Raw genomic sequence first — 21,897 nt, forward strand, 5'->3', positions numbered from 1 at the left:
TCACCGGTGTGAAGGAATGAGGTGCCTGCGCATCTGGAAATCCATCAGCAACTCTTTGGTCTTCCCCGTTTTCTGTATTCTGGACTACCTCACCAGCCGATTGCAGTATGTGAGGGCACAGGACTTTGTGTCTGACACTGTAGTTCACAGCACAGGGGCCCCACAGGGAACTGTTCTGGCACCTTTCCTCTTCACCCTGTATACTACAAACTCGCCTTCAAACATTCTCTGATGACTCTGTGATTGTTGGCCTCATCAGAGATGGGATGACAGAGTACAGAGAACTGACTTGTAGACTGGTGCCTGTGGAATCACCCTGATGCCAGACTGGTAGGCAAACTGAAGTGGGTCCAGAGATGAACTCACTGGGGGCAGACATGGTTAGTGCAACTGGCTTGTAGCTCTTCAGGTCCTTCAGGTGCTATGTCTTCAGCACTGGTACCACACATGTACCCGACGATCCCACACAGCTGATCTGCGCAGGACTTAAGGAGCCTGGAGCTAATGCCATCTGGACCTGTGGTCTTCTTTGCTTTGATCTTTCTAGGCTGGGCTGCTGGCATGTGAACCAATGGGGGGGGGAGCTGTATATTGGTGGTTGTGCAGATTGGGGTGGGTGTGAGTGTGGGGCAGCGCATTGGGGGTGCAAGGGAAGTGGGTTGTAGTAGGGGTGATTGTGTAGGGGGAGGAAAAGGAGGATGGTCAAATCTATTGAGATCATTCATCCCCTTTTGATCCCCTCCAGCCTGGAACTTCTTATCAGACATATTCTTGATTAGAAGCAGCTATAAACAGCAGCTTTGTTGAACAACAGCTGCTTTGTTTACAGCTTGTATTTCTGCATTCTAGCTCTTCTTGCCCTTTCTGAATGGTGAATACAGATACCACCACCTGCTGGTGGGGGAGTTATTTCTCTCACGCAGGCGCAGAATATATGTGCTAGTCGGCTGCTGGCTGTAGTCGTGTGGTTTGTTCAGGTGCCACTTTTTCAACCCGCCTGGCCCAGACAAAGGCAACATGAGGTAACACAACAGTTGGCCTACGTTGCTGCTAGTTGTTTCAGTTGCTTGGTGTGTCTCTGCCCTTAGTAGAGAAAACCTGCATGTGGCTCCTGTGACATCAGGTGTCTATTTCTTAAGGTGCATTTTGAAGCTTGGATTTCTGTGTACTTTCAGCCACCATTATTCTCACTATTGAATAATCTGCTAATTCTTTCCTTGATTAATTGTTGAGTCAGCAAACATTGAAAAATGATTGAATCTCTTCGTTTGCCCACTCAGCACTTTAAAGCTAAACATAATACATTTCATATCAAATAAAAAAAATCTGTGAAATAAAGGGGCTGAAGCTAAAGAATGTCTGCCTGTTTACTGTGTAAGTGACTTAAATGATTCATTGATTATCAAAATAGTAGCCGATTACTTTTCTGTGGGTCAACTAACAAACTAATTGATTGATTGATTGATTGAATAATTTTACCCATAGTCAGCAGTAATAATATTTTCTCCTGAGGAAGTTTTTATAGATTGTTTGGAGTATTTTTTCCATACCAGACTCAGGTCTTTAAGAATACAAACGGACTGCAAAACCCTCTGAGACAAACTTTGCCTTTTATAAATACACAACTTTTTTTAGTGCCAAAACAATTATTTGATTAATTGATTAGTTGAGAGAACATGAATAAAAAGAAAGCGAGTCGACAATAATATTGATATTCAGTCATTTAAGCCCTTCATCAATCAAAATTAATTTGTTTCCAGCTTTAGAAACATAAGGACCTGCAGGTTTCTCTTACCTTTTGACTGCTGAGATACCCAGTCCATTCACTTTGTGTTGGCTAGCTCCATATGTAAGTGTGCATGCTGTGTACTGTGGCAGTGGAAAGCACATTCACTAGGTTTTCAGCAGTATGCCACTCCAGCATTGCTCTAGTCTGAAGAACAACACTCTGGATTTTTCAGTTGTTTATATAAAGGCAAGTGACTAGGGTTGCAAAATTCTAGGAATGGAAGTTGGAAACTTTCCATTGAAATTAATGGGAATAAATGGGAAATTTGCTTATTAGCCTTTAACAGGGAGCTTAAACTTGTAGCATAATCTTGGATCAGATTTAATGCAAATTCAGTTGAGTTTCTACACATTTCTCAGTCACATGCACTCAGCACACTACTTACTGCAGTGCTACTGAGGTCACACCCCCTACATGCACTGTGCAGTTCTCAATCACATGTAAAGATGATTTCTAGAATCCTGCACACTACAGCGGGACTACTGAAGCCACACCGCTGCTTTTGAGCCCAAGGACTACATCCAGTCAAGTAGGTTTGATGATATTACTGGGGTGATTATATTTGATTTATGGTATAAACACTGGTAAACACAAAAACAAAAAGTGTTTTTATATAGTAGCTAAGAAGTGGACATGGAGGATGCTGATGAGGTCCAGGAAGAGGTGACCTGAAAGGATTGTGAGGGAGAAAATGCAGAAACCACAAGTTTGAAAAAATGGTTTCATTTTACATTTTTAATGGGACTTTTTACATTTTTAGCATAATTTTACATTGGGGTGGGGGGAATCATAGGGAACATGTCTTTTATTCATGCTTTTTTGTTGTTCAGTGACACAGTACATTAAAGTTCTACTCAGAAATAAATGTAAATCAAAAATTTAATTTTATAAAATTTGCTTGAGTTTGCATGCATGTCTACTTATGAAATGAAATATTTATATTAATGTTTCTATATGATTCAGGTTGTATAAATGACCCCAAATTTCCAATTAATTCCTGTTAATTCCCATGGAAAGTCTCCGGGTATTTCCCATAACTTTTCCGCTTTGTTGCAACCCACACAAGTGACTGTCGCATACGATTCAATTGTGAGCGCTGTCCATGCGTCCATGGTCAGAGACACCTTTTCACCATGTCAAACCTACTTTGCTGCTCACATGCATTATGATCATACAGTTTATCCCATTGTGACTGGTTTTCTTGATGGCTGTAGCAAAAGAACTAAACAAAAGATAAAACCATAGTCGAATTATTTATTTTTTTCTAACATTTAATGACTATTCAAATATTCGAAAGTCGTTGCCCATACTGTATCCTGGCAGTTACTGGAGCCAGTAACTGGATATTATTGACAGATATGATTAACTGAAGACAACAGTAGCAGATTAGCCAATTTTTTCTGTTGACATCTTGATTAATTGACATTTCCTTTTAAGTGTAAACCCAAGGCATACTTTCATCTCACTGATACTTGTGTGTATGTAGCTGCCATTAGGGGGAAAGCAGTAGGATATTTCTACTCGTAGAGCTGTGGCAGTTGCTGCTTGGTTCAACAGGTTGTGATTACCTGGCCAGATATAACAGAGCCATGGATGAAATGCTTCAGAGCTAAGAATGTGCTTGAATCAGATGTAAATTCATGTGAAAAGAAATGCCATCTTCCATTCAGTCAGCTGTAAGTTGTAAGAGCTCAGAGCTTCTGTGATGGAGGGTTGGTATAGTCCTGAGCCACTTGTGGTTAATGCCATGTTGTGCATGCATAGCATGTCTCAATCTACAAGAAGGGAGAAGAGGGGACAAGAGGTGGTATGTTATTTTGATGGGAAGCTGATTGCACCAGAGGTTGCGGAGGTCTTAGAGGTGAAAGGTTAAAGATGCAGCCTTCCTTTGTCACCACACAATAGGCCACAGCAGAGCAGGCTCCGGCTGTATTGGTGGCTGCTGGAAACCTGCCCAGCCTCGGGCTATAATGGTCAATAAGTCATGAGGATTAGCAACAGAGACCACACAGTGGAGAGCACCATTCTTTTCTACCGCTGTTCCATTATCAGTGAACTCTGCAGCCTTGGAGTATGGACTGAAACGAGGCTTAATCCTGATCTCAGAAACATTACTACTAAGAGCTGAGAGAAAATTGGAAAATGGTGTGTGGGAGGACTAATTGTTCTTGTACAGACATTGGCCTTTTGTTGTAAGAGCATTATAGCAGAAACTGACTTCCAGTGTATGCTGTATAGGATTAGACATAAAATGTGTTATTGTACTTTCCAGGCAGTAAAGATATCTAGTAATTTCAGTACAGTGCGAGTGCACAGACCTGGAACTTGTAGTGGACATCATGTCTGCTTTTATTTAACCAATAAGGTTGTAAAAGCAGAGTGATTTCAAAGGCCTTCACTACATTACACTAACATAAATCTGTCAAACGTTGTAGCAGTGATTCCGTATTGTGGTTTGTCGCTCTTTAAATGAAAAATAACTATGTCAAGCAAGTATTTCTTTCAAACAATATGCAAATAAAGGAACAAAGGCTGTTGCCTGTAAGATATGAGAAACACTTTCAACATTTAAAGGGTCATTTCACCAAAATTACAAAAATAACTGTTTACACTGGAGATGAATATGTTGCTGGGAAGAGATACTGAAATTAAAAAAAGTAACTTTTTTTTTTTATTAGCCATTTTATTGGCAGTATCAATAACCTCTCTGGTTCAGATGGACAGCCATTGGATGGATTTCCATAAAATATTATTCAGGAATTCTACTCAATTTTTCAAATGCTTATGAATTATTAACAACTACTTTCCCAGCTGCAGTTTTTGTTTCGAGCTAATTAGAAAACTAAGATGCATGCTAAACTGAGATGATGAACATCAGGTCAGCTGGCATTGTTGTTATGAGCACGTTAACATGTTGAGATTTAGCACACAAGTCCTGTTGTGCAGAGTATCTAGCGTTGCTATAGATTCTTTATATTAATTAACAGCACAAATGAAACTCCATTTGCTGTAATTTTTGAGCGGAGGCAAATATCTCAGACAGATATTTTAAGTCTTTGTCAAATAAAACCAAAACCCAGTATAGCTAGAACTGACCCATTAAAAACCCGCACCATGCTTCAAAACCAGTTGGCAGTAATGTAAGGTTGCCTAAATGAGTTTAAACTCATTAAACAATGGCAGGGTCATTTACGTTGACATTTTGCCAATATAATGTTTCAATAAAGCAGCATAGTGAGAAAATGAATTATGTAATCCTTAGTTAGTTGAAATGAGTGATTTGAGATTACAAATTAACAGACATAGTGCTTGAGTGCATGTGTGTTATTCAATATAATTGTGCGTCTGTTCAGGGCAAGGCACGTGTGCATTGGAACAGACTTTTGTGTGTTGATGTATGCTCCAGGGAGAACATATGCCGGTGTTGACTGTGGGGCAGGGGTGGATGTAGGAGGAGGGGGGCAGCTGGCGTGTGTCGGGTCAGGGGTCTACAGCTGTTGATAGCAGGGTGGTACACGGACACAGACAGGGAGATCTGATGCACCGACAGCCCACACTGTGCACCGTCTGGATGTGAGTGATGGAGTTTGCCGGGCGCCGTGTAAGTGAGAAGTGGACGCCGTGTCTCCAGACGACAGCTGCACAGATGGCCAAGCTGCTGATGGAGACAAGATGGGGAAAAAGTGGGTATAAAATAAAGCTGAAACAGCAAGAGGGTAACCAATCTGAAGCAGATTGTTCTGGGGTGATGGATAGGCCTGTGTGGTAGTCCGATGATATGTCAGGCCCTGTATTAAAAAATCAGCTTTGGCCCTCTGTGTGTCAGATTTAGTTAGGTTTAGGCAAAAAAAAAAAACAAAAAAAAACTGAAGGATTATCATATTTTAAAAGAACCGTGTTCATGTGAACAGCAGAAAAATCAGATACTTAATATCAACAAAATATTACCCTACCCAGACCTGAATAAGAAGAACAAGAAGGAGAGATCCGATGCAAGGGGAGACTTGAGCATAGCCAGACCGGAGGTTAATTAGTCTCAATTCAAAATGTGGTCAAACCGAAAAGACCCAAAAATCGAGAGTACACCAACCCAACCAAATTAAGTGACTGGCAGTGCCAGGCACTTAATTAGATCAGTTGGCAATCAGCCACAGTGGTAATAATTCATATGATTATGTCAGTAATAATTAGTATTACCTATTATATCCATAATCATCATAATGTCATAAGAACTAATGTAAAGTCTTAAACTAAAATGTATTTTTATGGTTCAAAGACAAATGTATAAACTATATTTCCACATTCAGTGTCCTCCTGTGTAGTAAGCCAATGTTTTAACCTGTTGAATATCTATGAATCTAATTCCAAAGATCCTCCTAAGAAAGTTTTAGGTTCAGTTCAATGAAATTTAGTTTGGACTGACCACAATTTGGACCCAACTTGACTCAGGTCTTGGGTCATAAATTGAACAACCAGTATTATTATTTGTACAGCCACAAAGGTTTACTTCACAGGAAGATGTATACGTAGAGTATTTGAAGTGCTGGCCAAAAGAATACTCCAGTCTTTCAGACAGTACTAAAGACTGGTGTCTTTACTGTGAATGGGGTTAGCCTAGCTAGCACATAAATGGGAGGAAACCTCCACCTCGTTTGTTAATTACGCCAGCCAGCAATTAATGCTGATTTACATCTTACCTTGTTTATAATATGTAAAATCTAAAAACTGGATCATAGACATGTCGAAGTTTTGGTCAGATCTTCATCTAAGTTACAGTAATGAACAAACACAATCTTAACTAATACACAAAAATCAGTGCATTGTATGTGGACCCCTAGGTCAGTGACATCAATACAAACTAGGCAGGAGTAAGCCAACCTGGATTACAAACCAGACTAGAGGTGTGGGTTAGAACATGTTATCAGCTGTTCATTTGCTGAAGCTGGAAAAGTCAAGTCAAGTCAAGATTTTTATTTGCCATTTATGCATAAACAGACAGTCTAGGCATATAGGAATTCTTGTGCAGCTCTCCTTTGGAGTCGGGTAAGGAGTCAAAAGCCAGAAAGAACACTTAGTCTTAAAATAAAATGTTACATAAAGGCAACAAAGTATTAAAACTGCAATACACAAAAATAGGGTAATAGTATTTTCTCAGTGAACTTCAAACATCACACTTAGTAATTCACATGGTGGAGTTGGATATGTCATTACGCTTGGTGAGGTAGTGATGGATTATAACATACTAAAACACAGTTTATATTCAGGCCTGTTTCCATTGTTTGGTAGAGAATGTCCTGCTATTATTCAGGTCCCCCAAGAGAACACTGTTGATGAGATGCTCTTACAAAAATACCTTGTGGAACATTTTTGTATTATTATAGCGCATGTCTAGTAAGGAGTTATTGCACATATATTCTCACATTTTTGTATTTGCCATCAGTCTTACTGCAGCAGGGACAAAGCTGTTGTAAAGTCTAGTTCTGGTTGTGATGATACTGCGGGGTGTTTCACACTCAGAGGTTATAAAGTCATCCCAAGGATTTGAGAATCTCAGTCCACAGTCTGACAAACTGTCTATAAATAAAGATGAGTTAGTTCTGTGGCTACTCTCCCTAGAAGACACAACACAGACTGATCAGTGAGGTAAAAACACAAGCCCAGAGTAACAGTTACAGGTAAAACTGAAATGAATCCTTGGAGCTGGTTAAGTTATTTGTTCATTAGTCTATCATACACAAATCATAGTGCATGTTGTCCTCTTACCAAGAAGCGGCAGCGGGCTCTATAGTTAATAACATCACTGTGCTTGTAGGTTGCCAAGGAACATTGTGACTCCACTACACAAAATGTTTTGTGGAGTGATGAAGCCTGACTTGTTTGAGAAGAACTCACAGCACTAGATATGGTGTGGAAAAGGCACTGTATACTGAGATGAACACATCCTCCTAACAGCAAATTACAGTGGAGGGAGTATTGTGATTTTAGAGTTGGTTTGCTGCATCTGGTCCTGGACAGCTGTATCATCGAAGGGAAAATGAATTTCCAAGTTTATCCAGGTATCTTACAGATTATTTGAAGTGCTGGCCAAATGAAGGCTCCGGGGGTGGCTGTCCACCAGCTGATGCTCAGTAGGAGTCAGGTGATGCAGCTAAATCTGCCTTATGGCGTGGTAGAGTGGAATGAGCCCTGAGAGCCACTCACACTAGACATCCTATAGGAGTGAGGAAGACTGGTCTATTTAGACCTCAACATTGTGCAGGGCTGGTCCATAGACACATTTTTACTTCATTTTTTTTTTTTTTTTTTTACCTTTATTAGGTATTAAAGTGGGTTACTGAGAGGTGACACAGTCATGGAAGATTAGAAATGTTTGTATGTTTTCAGCATAAGCACATTATGTTTTGACTTTTAAGACCAAGTAATGACTTTTTCTTGCCACTGTACTACATTGGCATTTGTTTTTTCATTTTTTTATCTTTTGACAGACATGAAAAGTTAGAGGAAAGATGGAAGTTTCCAAAAGCCACACCGTCAGGGGAATAAAATTTGGCTTAAAATTTTAAATTGCTGTCTGGACTACTTGAAGTTGAAGGAGCACCTTAACCCCCATTATATTTGTGCTACCTGTGGTGGAGGTGCACTATGTCTATAGATAAACCCTGTGTAAACCTCTCAGTGTGCTTCATACTTTACACAACCTGCCCTCTGTCTTTGGTTTCCCATCTCTTTGTCTGAGTCATTAACGGGCAACATTAACACAGCTCTAAGCACAGGTTTAACCTTATATCACCGCTGATACCAAGTTTGAATATTGACTGAAGTGTCTAATCAGTGGTAGCTGCTGCTCTCTCAGGCTGACAGGGCGATCATTTGTCTCCAGATAACAGATGTGATGTGTTGCTCTCAGTGGGAGTTCTCTGCTTTGCTCCATGTGTTTAACAAGGGAGATAAATTACATTCACTCCTGAGGCCATAACAGACAAGTATCATATGAAATATTTAAAATGGTAAAAAACAAACAAAACTATAGCACATGAAGCATTAATGTGCTTCTTAGTAAGTCAGCTTCTGTCTGGTATATTAGAGTTAGCAGGCAAATTATCTGGTTTTTTTCCTATCAGTTTCTGTTTCTACTTTGGTCAGAAGGAGAGTAAATTCATGTATGAACCACCAGCACTGACATGTTAGATTTCTTTGTAATGACTGTAGGTTACCAGTGGTGGTGGGGTGTTTCACACTCAAAGATCCCCAAGAGTTGAAAAAATGTACAATAAGTGGCTTGATTAAAGCTAAGGCTTCTGACAGATGTTTTTGTTCATAGGTTGTCTGCACAAAGCCTGGCAGGTATCAGATGTAGGGCTGCAGCTTTTCTTTTTCACAATCAATTATCTCCTTGATAACAGAAAATGGTTGAAAAGGCCCCTCACAATTGGGGCTCAAGGTGACATCAAATATCATGTTTGGTTTAAGAAGCTTAAACAAGATAGTCAGTCTTTTTTTACTTAAAAAAAGTAGATGTGGGTAAATGTTTTGTCACTTGCACCTTTTGTGTTTTAGTGTAAGTGGTGGGGTAATACATTTTCCTCTATTCCCCCTCTGGTGTAATCATGCTGCTGCATTGTTCCCTGACAATCTTGCTATAACACAAGCATGTACATTTAGCCTTTTAAATAAAAGGAAATCCAATTCTTTTTGGTTGCAGTGCCGCTCTGTGCTTATCTAATATACAGGGTGTTGTGGAGCAATTGGAAACTGTCCAGTAAATCATAATTGTATCAAGGTATTAACCTCTCTCTCTGTTTGTGACCAACATATAATAGATGACCCTACTCTGTGTGCATTTTTTGCCTCAGGCTTGTACAACGATCATCCATTGGAGTCTGAACAGAACGACCGCATGGGTGAGTTCACAAACAATTATTTTGTCAGAATGTACAGGACTCACGAAACACAAACATCTTTTGTTGATGTTCCTTTGGGTCATATTTAGTTCATGACACTGAATAAAATCACAAAATAAAGATCTCCATCTAGTGGTTAAGTAGGGGGTGGTAATATTTTGAATGACTTGTAATTTCCAGTCAAATCCACAAGAGGGAAGGATACGCTCAGTAATAATGGAGCAGCTTCTTTCGTAAGCACTGGCCCCCAGCATATTCAGCTTGCAACTGGGTGAGATGGTGTGAAATTTCAGAAGCAGGTGAAAGTGAAATGTTACAGCTATGACTGGAAGAAATATTTTTTTTTGCTCTAGTTAAAAAACCAGTCTGTGCAGATACATGTTGGTTGTAAATACCGAATTGTCGTGCCATCATTGTAAGTGTCTCCGCACAGTGGATGACACACAGATACCTAACATGTGAGATGTAAAACTGGCATAGATGTGTCACCTCTGGCCCAGGGGAAGCTGGGAGCAAAGGGGCCAGGGGTGAGGCAATGGTCCAATGTTAAGGTCCAGGTTCAGGCGAAGTTCACTCAGGCCTCCTCTGGCTGCTATAACAGCACCAGGTGGCACCGCGAAGAGGTCAGAGGTTGGACACAGTTCAGAAACCGCTGACCTCGCCGTGACTCTGCTCTGACCTGATAGTGTGCAGTTCTCCTCCGGCCTGGGCTTTCTCATCGCTCCCTCTGTAAACCTGCGACAGGAGAAAGGAGGGAGGGTGGTCGCTAAGAAGTAGAACGAAGCTCGAGAGGAACTCTTAAACCTGTGGAAACAGTGAATGGCTGGCATTATTGTGTGGTGCAGGAGGAGGCGTGGATTTATGAGGCTGATCCTGATTGGGTTGTAAAATTGACGAGGTGGGTTCGTGGCCGTGGCCACACTCTCTCTCTCTCGACCCTATTTTTCTCCCAGAATGCTGTGGTGTACTCACTGGGCAAGGGTGATGCTGGGGTCAAGGGGGCTGAGGAAGGGCTCCTCAGGCTTGCAAATGCTCTGACAGGGGTGGGAATTGAGAGAGCCCTATTCAGTGACCAAAAAACCTCAGGTCAGAGGCCAAATAGCTGAGTTAGCAACAGCTGTTTTCGACACTAGGCTTGTAGGTGAAGTCCAAATGTCAGCTCAGATATTTCAAATGAAATGTTTAGATTTTTTGTCAGAATCTTGCACCTTGCAGTGCCATCTCCATGAACTCACTGGGGATTGATTTGTGGTTCACTTGGTTATAAACCTATGAGAGTGCAGCGTTCTGGGCACTCTTTGGGGTGGTATTGACATGCATGAGTCATCCATTTGGATCAATTATTTATCTTTTTAAAAGCTCATCCTTAATTGTGCAGGCTTGCCTTTGCATCTGTCCTAAAAAAAATCAAATTGTAAATAAAGTCTTTTAGAGCAAAATTAAAATCCTATTGTTAATATTAAAATCTGTTTTGCTACCTGTATTGGGACACGATTTCCTCCATGGCCCCTCCTCCGGTCACCTCTGTGCTGACCTCACTCTGTTGATCCCTGACCCCTGCCCCCTCCACTACACAGCTAGCCAATGATGGAAGAGTGGACCGTCAGGGCTGTTTGGTGACTCCTTCTGTTTCGTGGTTAATCATTACCAGCTGGGGACAGGACTTTCTCTCCTCAACTTTGCCCGTGACTGGTTTCACTGTATGTGCTATTTCCATTTCAGTCCAATACTCTCTAACCATTATCTTTTTGTAAATGTACACAGCAGGCATTCAAAACTAGGTTAAAGTCTATATATATATGCTAAAGTTTTTGCGTTCCATGTCTAACTTGATAACTGGCCCAACTAGATCAGTGTGGATGATGTTGTTTAGGTAAAAGAATTCAAAAATGATTTGGTGATTAAATGTCTCACTGGTTATGAAACCGACCTTATCCAAGAACATCCATCCAGGCCTCCTGCAGCATTACATGCACCAGGCCATGAGGGGGCAGTAGATCCATAACAGACCTCCATGTAATGTACGCTCCCACGTGCCACCTGGACCCAGTGAACTCAACAGCCATATGGAACTACTTGGCTGGAGCCCAGCACATGCCTTTCCTTTGTCCTCACATAACTGGGCTTACTTTATGTGCCTGTGTCCAAAAGTCATTCAAGATCACCAGGTTTTCATTTTCCTCCAGAGCTACAGAGCAAAGGAGTCAAACACTTGATGCTGCTTCAGAATTCCTTTGTTTCTTTTTCTTTTAAGTGGATTTGGTGACTGTTGGCCTAAGGGTTGTGTTTGGCTGAAATGTATAGATAAGCAGATAAAGAATGAAAGGCCATTAACCAGTTTTTTCCTCTTGATTTGTCTTTTCTTCAGCCATGGGTGTCCCAGCCTTTTGCACTCTGAACATGACATGCTGCAGAGTGTGTCAGCTGCTGCTGACCTCTTTTCATTTTGGCCTTTAATAATTCATGATTAGCCTAGATTTTGATTCACTGTCGCCTTTTTCTCGCTTGATGCGACTTGTGTTGGCATTAGACTCGGGGTCAGCCTGCGGAGTGTTTTCAGGTCAGAGAGAAGTGGGTCACGCTGTTCCCAGTGTCACTGCCTATAACTTCCCTGTGTGTGATGACAAATCCCAACTCCACAGGGATAAACAAGCAGATTTTTGTATAGCCCCGATATAATAGTATATAGCAGAGTATCCATCCACTGCATTCAGACCTGCTGCTTTTCCCAAAGCTGCAGCAAGTGCCAACATTTCATTGAGTCATTCACTTATTTATTTGTAGCCTTATCTCTTATTTAAAGTCAATTATGTACTGCAGCTTCCCTGAGCTTTAAAATGCAGCAGACCTTAAGAAGCACCATTTTCTAGAATTCTAAGTTGTTTGAGGTTTTCACTGTGAAAGCTTATTTTAATAAAAAGGCCATTTAAATGAATGCTTTCAATTTTTGGTTTCCACATTAGGTATAATTTGTTTTATAGCTCACAGTAGAGAAATATGCACTTTCCAGTAATTTGCCTTTAAATCAATCAAGATGCTATCAAAGCAATGATTTTACATTATACACAGATGGGTGACAAATTACAGGAGAATCCTGAATAAATGAGTGGAGAGAAAATGCAGGGGTCACTGATTAATGTGCCAATTATTTTCTTATTTCATTTATTTTTTTATTCACAGAATGTCAAACATTGGGAAAAATGTCCATTTTGAAATGTCCTGTTTTGTCCAGCTAACAAATTTAAAGATATTAAGTATATTCTCATGTCTGACAAAGAAAAGCATCAGTCAGTCTGCTTTGGAAGATGGATGATTCCTCCCTCCAACAGGGGAGCACTGACGAGACCCTAGAGTCGCTTTACTACAAACTTTATGTTGGTCACTTTGTTAGTTTTTCCTTTAATTTCTCACCCATCTACATGCACAGTAACTATTAGTTGCATTAAACACATTTCCTTAACATTGATCTCTATCTTTTTTGTGAACAGCATGATATGCAGCTGTGGAGAAATAGTGTTAATTTAGTCTTTATAAAGAGACAGATGAAAGACTAGAAGTGACCTGGGCTGCTGCTTATTATCCCCTTTGACACTTTTCCACTGTAAATAAAGTGTTTTGGGTCTGCTCTGGCTGGAAAATGTCAATATGTTTGAGGTTTTGCGGCATGACAACATAACCTTGTGGGTCAACTACTGCAAGATCATTTCCATATGTCTATATCTCTGCCAATTACATACTTAAATGGGGTTACAAGGTTGATTACTTTCCAAGAATTGTGGGCAAGATTGGTTCACTTTCAAAAAAGTATGTATGTATTTGACTGGATTGATTTGAATTGAGGTAACGTTGCTAAGGTTGTAAAAGTGTGACAAAAACTGACAAGACAACAGGCCCATTGTTTCAGACCAGGCAGGATTGTTTTATTGAGGACAGGTTTAGGTCTCATGCTGGCATGTTATTCTTTTGTGTTATATTTGGTATCACATGTACTTTGTCTGTTTGGTCGTCCTTTGTTACAAAGGAGTTTGTCTAAGCTTTAGTTAACCAAAACTAGATTTCTCCCTTTTGTAGCTTTGTTGTAGTTCAACTTCTTCCAGGACGAAATAGTTGGCAGCTTGCAAAGCTGTGCTTTCAAAGTACTTTTCTCAACACTGCATTTTAGTTACAGTACTGCTGGGTAACTCTATTGTCATAACAAAAGTCCTGTGTTCAACCCTCACACCTGTTCCTCTGTCCTTGGAGTTTTTGGAATATCTTGGAGTTTGGAGAGATGCTTTAGGCATGCTAAGTTTGGTAATTCTTACGTTAGGAGATATGGGAATATAGATGGATCATAACTAACAGGGTTTTCCACACATTTGTTCGAGTTGATAATTTTCAGGCCAAGGGTAGTGGAAGGCAGACAACATTGATAAACAAGAACAAAATACAATTTTTAAGGTCACAGAAACAGCTATACCCAGTAATGGAAAATTGGAGAAAAAGTCATGGAATTTAACATCTGGGTCATGGTGGGAAAACTGCTTCAGGCAATGTGCTGAATCCCCTGTTGTTTTTATTTCCTAATCTATGTTACATTTATTCCTTGATATTAAACCTCACCACTTTTTTTTTAAATCTAAAATGTTCCAATGATCAAAATCTGTCATTTAGGGAAAGCTGGCATTGAACGTCTGGACAGATTCAGCTTCAGCTTTATAGTGTGAATTAAAAATAAAAATCTTACTCTTTTTATAGTGTTCCCTATGCTGCTATACTTAACCTATGAACTTTGGTCTCTTCTGTTAAGTGAAACAATGTTATAGATTTATTTCTGAAAATAGTAGGACCATGTTAATACCAGTAGCTAATTGGTTTCTATTAAAATTTACAGAGTTAAAAAATCAAGGGCTTTGAAACAAGGCGGGTTAGATAATTCATTACAGTGAACATCATGTCTGGGTGTTGGTCAAAGATTGTTTTGCTGTGAGGTAATACAGAGCAGCTGCACTACCACAACTGATAAAACCTTTATTAAAAATGAAAACAGGTACAGTATTGACTGTGGCTGATTACCAGCCGCACGCTGTAATGGGCTGAAAATGGAATTTGGAAAAACGCATTCAAACACATAAAACGCTATGCCAGCATTTTATATGGACACACAGTTACACACAACCAAATGCTCCTGTTTTTTGCCCTGGGTGATGAATGTAAATGGAAGTAAAGCTCAGCCATTCAGAGAGCAGGAAATGCCATACAAAAGAAAAAGCACAAAGTCGAGAGGCATTTTGTGATGCTCCTTGATGTGGCGATATGCTGCTCCAAGGAAATTCACCCAAAATACAAAATGTGCTATTTTCTCACTTACCACTAGTGTTATTTAGCCATACAAATAGGTTTGGTCCAGACTTTGAGATATCAGACTGTGAGATTTCTGCCCCCTCACATATATGGAGATGTTTCAGTTGGGTTTGTGGTGCTCACAGCAATAAACGTTGACATTAAAAACATTCCCGAAACATGTGTCATTATTGCTCTGGATAATTGGTAGACCTCACCATAAACTTGTTCCCATTGGCTAAACCTCCTGCTGCAGAAGTTCTCATACCAGTATGTTCATTGGGTTATCAAATACACTATAAACTAAGTTGTATTTTTCTGCATATATTTCATTCACCATTGTAGTGGACACTGCAGAGCCGAATATCTCAAAACCTGAACAAATACAAAAAAGCTTTCTGTACGTATAGATGACAGAGTTATATGAGAAAATGTTATTCTGTAACTGGGTGAACTGAGCAGTAACTGTAAATGTTGGAACTAAGGCAAGTGCTAACTATCTGAAGCACCAGTACTCTGCATACAACATGCTTGTATTTACAAGGCCTACATATAAAACAGATACCTTCACATCCCACAATACCAGTGGCATGTTGTATCGAATCCTTTGCTACGCCTCAGTTGCTCTTGTTGGTTCTCATGGCTGGTTGGTTACAGAGGTGTTGGAACCGCAGTCTGCATTCATTGATCAGTGAGTTATTCTTATGTAAACCCACCGACAGCAATGAATGTTTATTGCGGCCTTAAGAGTGAGCACCGCCTGCGTCACAGCTGATCTGGTGTCTGATGACGGGTGGTCCGGTGCAGATGTGATCCAGAGTCCGTTCACAGGCTGTGGGTCTGCTTTTTGCTCTGAATAAGAGCAGAACCGAAATGTTTTGCAATGCATGGTCACCAGACTGTGGCATCCCTCAGGGTACAATCAACGGTCGATGGTTTTAGTTAGAGCTCAAACTCACCGACAGCGTTGAATGTTCACTGTGGGCACCAGGAAGGGCTGTGTGCCTCACCACTGGTCTGTTTGATCAAGGCCTGCTAGAGAAAATCAACATATGAGTAACAGAACTTAAGCTACCTAGTTTATTTTCATTTTTCTTCAACATCTCTTTGTTACCAATGCTTGATGAGACGAATGGAAAATCAAAGAACCACTTTCCTGTCCGTTGCTTTCTGGTTTCCATCCAAACCACATATTTAAAATGTCTGCAATTCAAATCTAAACATATACTTGTGTCAGGTCCACTCGACACGACCTGCCTCTCTTTCTTTTTTCCTCTCCTGCTCTCCCTTTTTTGCGGGATGGACACCTCAGCTGTGTCGCATCGGGTAATTAGTTACTCGTGGGTCGGTGCGCACACCTGAGGCGTATTCCGGTGATTTGTTGGCTTCCTTATTTATACCTCTGGCAGACGCCCCGTCGTCGGAGCATTGTGACATGTAATGGACAATACTTACCCTATGCAAGTTACAAATGTTGTGTTTGACCCGCATATTTTTAGACGTGTGTAAGATGCTACGCCTACAGTTTCTGTGCGTTTTGGCTTGACCTTATCACGCTAATTATGCGGTTAGCAATACTGAAATACGTGCTTTGTCTTCCACGCTGACAGTCTCTGTGCTGTGGATTGCATTGTTTACGTTGGTTCTTTTTGTTCATCTGTCAGTTCTCATCCTCCTGCTATCCTAGTTCCTGTCGTTAGTTTGTGTGTTTACCGTCCTGGTCTCCTTAGTCATCACTGCCCTTCCCTTGTATGTATTATGTCATGTTGTTTTTATTCCATTAAACCTCCTTTTTTGTACTAGCACCTGGGTCAGCCATCTTGAGTCTAACCCCAGTTCTCCCTCACCCTCCTGGTGAGGGGGACTAAACCATAACAACTTGTATTTAGATTTTTTGGAAGTCTGCAATGCTGTCAAACTGCTCAGTGTTTTATATGTTGTCAACAGATGGCTAAAACAGTGGAAAATGCTAACTTACTTATGCTAATCATTCTCAAGAAACACAAAGCTAGATATAGTTGAGGGCAGTGAATATTGCAATCCTGTCTGTGTGTGTGGATGTTTCCGTGTTTCTCTCGGCCTGTATGCGAGGATGTGTTACACCCATGAAGCCATGGAGGTTCAAGTGATGCTGATGACAAGCCAGCAGGAGCGAGGAGAGGTGGGGATGCAAAGGTTTGGGATTCCTTAAATAGCTCTGCAGACGTGGTGAACGCCATCGTTGTTGTCACCATCCTCACCTTCTGCAGAACTGCTAACAAAACTCTCACCTGTCTCTGCTGAGCCGGCGCTTCTCTCACCTTCACCCTGCAGCAAAAAGAAAAATGCAATCAGACATAGCACAAATAAAAGCAGAGAAGACAGCATCAGTCTGACTTGTGGAAGGAGGAGAATTGGTACAAGTGTGATCAGAGAACACTGCTGTGCCCCACAGCTTCAACTAGTGCACTGCAGTGCTGAGCTTGTTAGAGATTACTGTTCCCTTTACCCAGCATTGAACCTCAGCTACTGCTCTGGGAGTGCGCCTTCCTGTGTTCGCCTCTTTGAGGTTGGAAAATCATGCAGTCATGTTTTATTAATGCGCTTTCTGTCTGTCTGTCTCCCCTTTTCTGTCTTTCTCTCCTGCTTTGCCTGCTTACCTCAACACAAAAGAAGAGATTTGGAACACTGTACTTTGTTTGTTCTGCATCCTCTTTTCATGTTGAATTTTGGCATTTTATGTAGGTTGCGGTTCTGATTGGAAGAGGTACTGAAACTTGCTAGGGAGGTAGTGAATTTATGATGCAAGTCATTGTAAAGAGATATGTTGTATTGCTACAGGATTCGTGTTCTCTTAGGCCAATTGGATGGAAAATGAGAGCACAGGACCTGCAGATTTTTTGTTCTTTACACACCACAGACTTGTAAAGAAGCCACACTCTCTTGACTTTGGGAAGACAGAGGCACAAATCGCTTTCTTCTGTCTTGAACCAGCTCACTGACCATGGAGGAAGATGTCATTAATGTAATACTAAAATTTCTTTCAGTGTCATGTGTTCCATGAATTATTTTCAACATTTCCACACAATTCCCATCTGCTGCTTATCTCTAAACAAAAGCTAAAAGCTCATAAGATGAATTTGCCTTAAATTATTTTTACCTAATTTGTAAAAGCTATTTTTTGGATAACATTTCTTTACTTCAACGAGCCACGGCCAGATATCGTTCTTTTCCCCACACCTTTTTTTCTCTATTAAAAGCCTTACAAAGAATATATTCGCCCACAATTTCCTAATTTCTGTCTGTGTTTCCACTCACAGACAAGGTGGGAAGTAATAGTTTTTTCAGTCTCTCTGGCTCGGGCTTCAATGGCTTTCCTCCTTGGCAATTGCCCTGTTTGGCTGCATGCCTGAGACACACAGAGGCTTTTTTCATTCTCAGATATCTCCCCCTCTCTTTTGCTCCCCTGCAATTTTTTTTTTCATCTTACTTGACTTCCGCTCTCCCTGCACTTGGGAGAACTTAGGGGAAATGTGTGTTAACTCGCCGTACGCATGCTGACTTATTCATCGGGTTGAGGCGTGGTTGTACTTCCGCATCAGGGTTCTTGATAATACTGCTGCTGGTGCGCTCCCCAGAAACTTTGCATAACTGACAAACTTTTAAAGTATGGCATGTAAAAATAGCTGGTCAAGCATGAGAGCCTGACAAGGCCAGAGTGAAGAGTGTAGTATTGTGACTGAACCAGTGTGAACCCTGCGTCGTCAGCACATTCCAGGGGTTGGACAATGAGGAGCACACAGTGTACTCTTTGTCATGTTGCCTTCATAGCTGGCTGGTCAGCAGATAGGACTCCTTGCTCTTTGAAACCAGGCCAACATAACATGCATGCACAAAATTCAGCCAAGCTCAGTGTCCCATAGTGTATATTATTTGTGTTAACGATGCATGGATTGGTGACAGCATTTAATCCACTGCTTGTGTGAAAAAAGTGAACTTGAGGTCAGGGATACAATTAGACATAACCAAAAAAAGGAGCTCCTCACATACAGAGTAATCAGAAACAAGAAGTCAGTGTTGTACTGTGCATACAGTACTGTTCCTGTCTGTGAGCAGCTACTGTAGATTTTGTTAAGCTTCTGTTAAAATCTGGAAAATCTTAGCCAGGAACTGATCTGGGAGGCCCTGAGTTGGAAGGTGAAAATATCCACCCTTCCAAACGCCCTCCACCCTCCACAGCCTGACATTCCACTGGACTGTTACAGTATAAAACCACCTACTGTTTCCTGTGGTGGGCCAACTGGTTTCACTTTTCATTTAACAGATAATCAAAGGCCGTGACGAGATAGGCAAGGAGAGACAAGATATGATAAGGAAATACATAGCGCCCGTTCCTGCCACTAGACACTCAAAATATCTGTCTATTTCCTGTGACAGTACAAATGCTTCACTCACATAAATGTACCACAGTTAACCTGACACCCCCCAGCATAGCTCAAGTGCCCTCACACACTTTCCCATCCTGCCTCTTGACAATTATTATTGTACAGTCAGCTGGGACTCTGAGACATCTCCTAATGGAAGTGCATGAGGAGATTAAATCGCTAAAATCACTCGCAATTTAATTGATCCTCTTCGTGGGCAAACTCAGTCAAATTCAACAAATATCACTTAATTGCTGTGTCAGTCACAAAATAGGCTCCTAAGTCAGATTGGACATTTTAATATCTGCTCAAATTAAGAAGTTTATAATGAGATCTAGTGGTGCAGCGGGGTTGTGCAAGATTATTTTTAGCTGTCACACAGCTGTGTTTGTTTTCACATATGCAGTGAAATGGCCTGAGCTATGACACTGGTGATAAAATGTGGAAAAGTCAATAAATACATTAGGGTTAGGTAAGCATAAGAGACCAATAATGGAATAGCAGTAATATTCACCAAATATGATACATAAAGTAAAGTATAATGTAATTTGATTGCCTATTGTACATATTTAGAATTGATCACAGCTGCTGTAGCTGTATATTAGCAGCCTTTAAACTGTTTAGATTCTAGTGAAGGATTTTAATAGTGTTTTATGCAGTTGTGGTACAAATGAACAGGTTCTATTATGTTAATATTAATATTAGTCTTAGCACTTATGATGATCATTGTAGGTCTGCACGTTCAGTTTTACAGAAGGAAAACATCCAGTTGTAAGGTTTTCATAATTCTTTGTGGCATGTTTTTGTCTATTTGACAGAGAAAATATTTAAAACAGGAATCATGGTTGGGGAAGTAGGAGATGATGTGACAAAGGTTGCTGGATTCTAAATGGGGTTGCAGTGTTGATAGTATAGGTCTTACAGTGCTGGATTATCCTTATCAGCAAAAAAACAGCTCCAGATACCTTCAGCTGTAGCACACAAACCCTAATCGGCTGAATAATATTTACAGAAAATTTCATGGTTTGACAAGCCTTGGTGTATTTCTTGGATCTTGAAATGCATAAAATGATTTGTAACCAGTGAAAAGCCATACTGACTGAACCAGAGTACAGACAGCAGTGCCCGGGCCAGCCCTGCTCCAGCACAGGGACTCCTTCAGGCAAAGCGCCAAGCCTCTCCAGAAACACCCTGCCTCCACGTGCCATGAATGATCCTGCCAAAGCTCCAGGGGTTTCATTTGCAGCCTTAACTGTGGCTGAACCAGTGCCCATCTCTGCTGCAATCTTCTTTATCAGCATTAGCCCGTGAGGCTCTTTTGACAGTGACGTACGGTTTTCTCTAACATACCGCCCTCCTTGCTGGTGACTTACCTTTTCCCTCCATCTTCTCCTCAGTTCCTCCTTGCATCAGCTAATATCTCACCCATTTCACCGCTGACTGACATGCTTGTCTGTCTGCCCTGTTTTTCTCTCTGTTGTTTCTCTGTGCGATGCACCTTTGAACCCAGTGTTGATGCACTTGATCACGTCATGTCAGTCTAGCTCTTGACTTATCCACTCTCGCAGCATGTCTGACAGAGCTGCACTGTATGTGACACTGTTCTCTCTTCTCCAAAGCGTTTGTCGGATCATTTCAGTCATGAGCGCCGAGGCTGATAAATATGTATCCTGGTCTCGTCTTGCAGCAGTTTTGAGGTTCTCTAACAAAGCGGGATGACAGAGCCCTTTGTGGCTGTCTTCTCGGTTTTAACCATGACATTTCTCTGGAGCCTGCTGCCACTTTTTATCTTTCAACAGACTATCCCCAGGTCCAACTCACAGCCCCTTTTGAACACTGGCACTGTCAAAGCTCACACCCAAAATCCTCGATCCAGCTATCATATTTTGTTATTCGGGAGCTCAGTCTGTTCGAATCTCAGCGGCTTAATTAAGTCATTAAAGCACAGCAGAAGTAGCTTGCCAAATACAAGAAACCCCAAACAAAAGTTACACAATGTTCACCTATGACACTTAATCCACATTTTTAATCTGTTGAGTCGACGCAGTGCAGTGGCAGGAGTGTTGGCGAGCGCGGGATCAGCATTTTCATCTGCTCGGCAAACTGGCTGCATCCCAGAATGCAGTAGTAAACAACAGAGAGCAGGGAACCAGGTCATCACCATGATCATCATCTTGCAGAGCGAAAGTTTCACACTGAGAGATTTAGCAATAGCGGAGAGAAGAGAGAGGTAAAGGAGTGAAAATCACAGGCGGCAATTCTGATTTCACATTGCCATTATCAGTGGGAGCCAGCAGGATGAGCCATGAAGGGAATGACCTGGACACTGATCAACCTTGGTTCCTCTGCCTGTGCCACCTTAGGGCACAGGCAGCATCTTTAGTCAATCTAAATAATGCTGCTGATGTGTTTGGCAAAAGCAAAAACAATAAAACAGCAGGAGAGAATATGGCCACACCATTGTGGTGCAGCAAACATACAC

General features: G+C 41.1%; 1 protein-coding gene across 4 annotated transcripts in view; it reads left to right on the plus strand.

The window, feature by feature from the left end:
• nr6a1a (nuclear receptor subfamily 6, group A, member 1a) overlaps positions 1-21,897 on the plus strand; it is a 101,529-nt gene that overhangs the window by 18,135 nt on the left and 61,497 nt on the right. For 3 of the 4 annotated variants that reach the window (XM_020599248.1, XM_020599250.1, XM_020599249.1), the window contains exon 3: positions 9,643-9,690. The exons of the other annotated variant lie outside the window; for it this stretch is intronic. In XM_020599248.1, coding sequence (XP_020454904.1) covers positions 9,643-9,690 — 48 coding nt within the window. The remainder of the gene's footprint in view (positions 1-9,642; positions 9,691-21,897) is intronic. 4 annotated transcript variants of the gene reach the window in all.

The sequence above is a fragment of the Monopterus albus genome, unplaced genomic scaffold, assembly GCF_001952655.1.
Source record: "Monopterus albus unplaced genomic scaffold, M_albus_1.0 scaffold40.1, whole genome shotgun sequence".
NCBI classification, from domain to species: domain Eukaryota; kingdom Metazoa; phylum Chordata; class Actinopteri; order Synbranchiformes; family Synbranchidae; genus Monopterus; species Monopterus albus.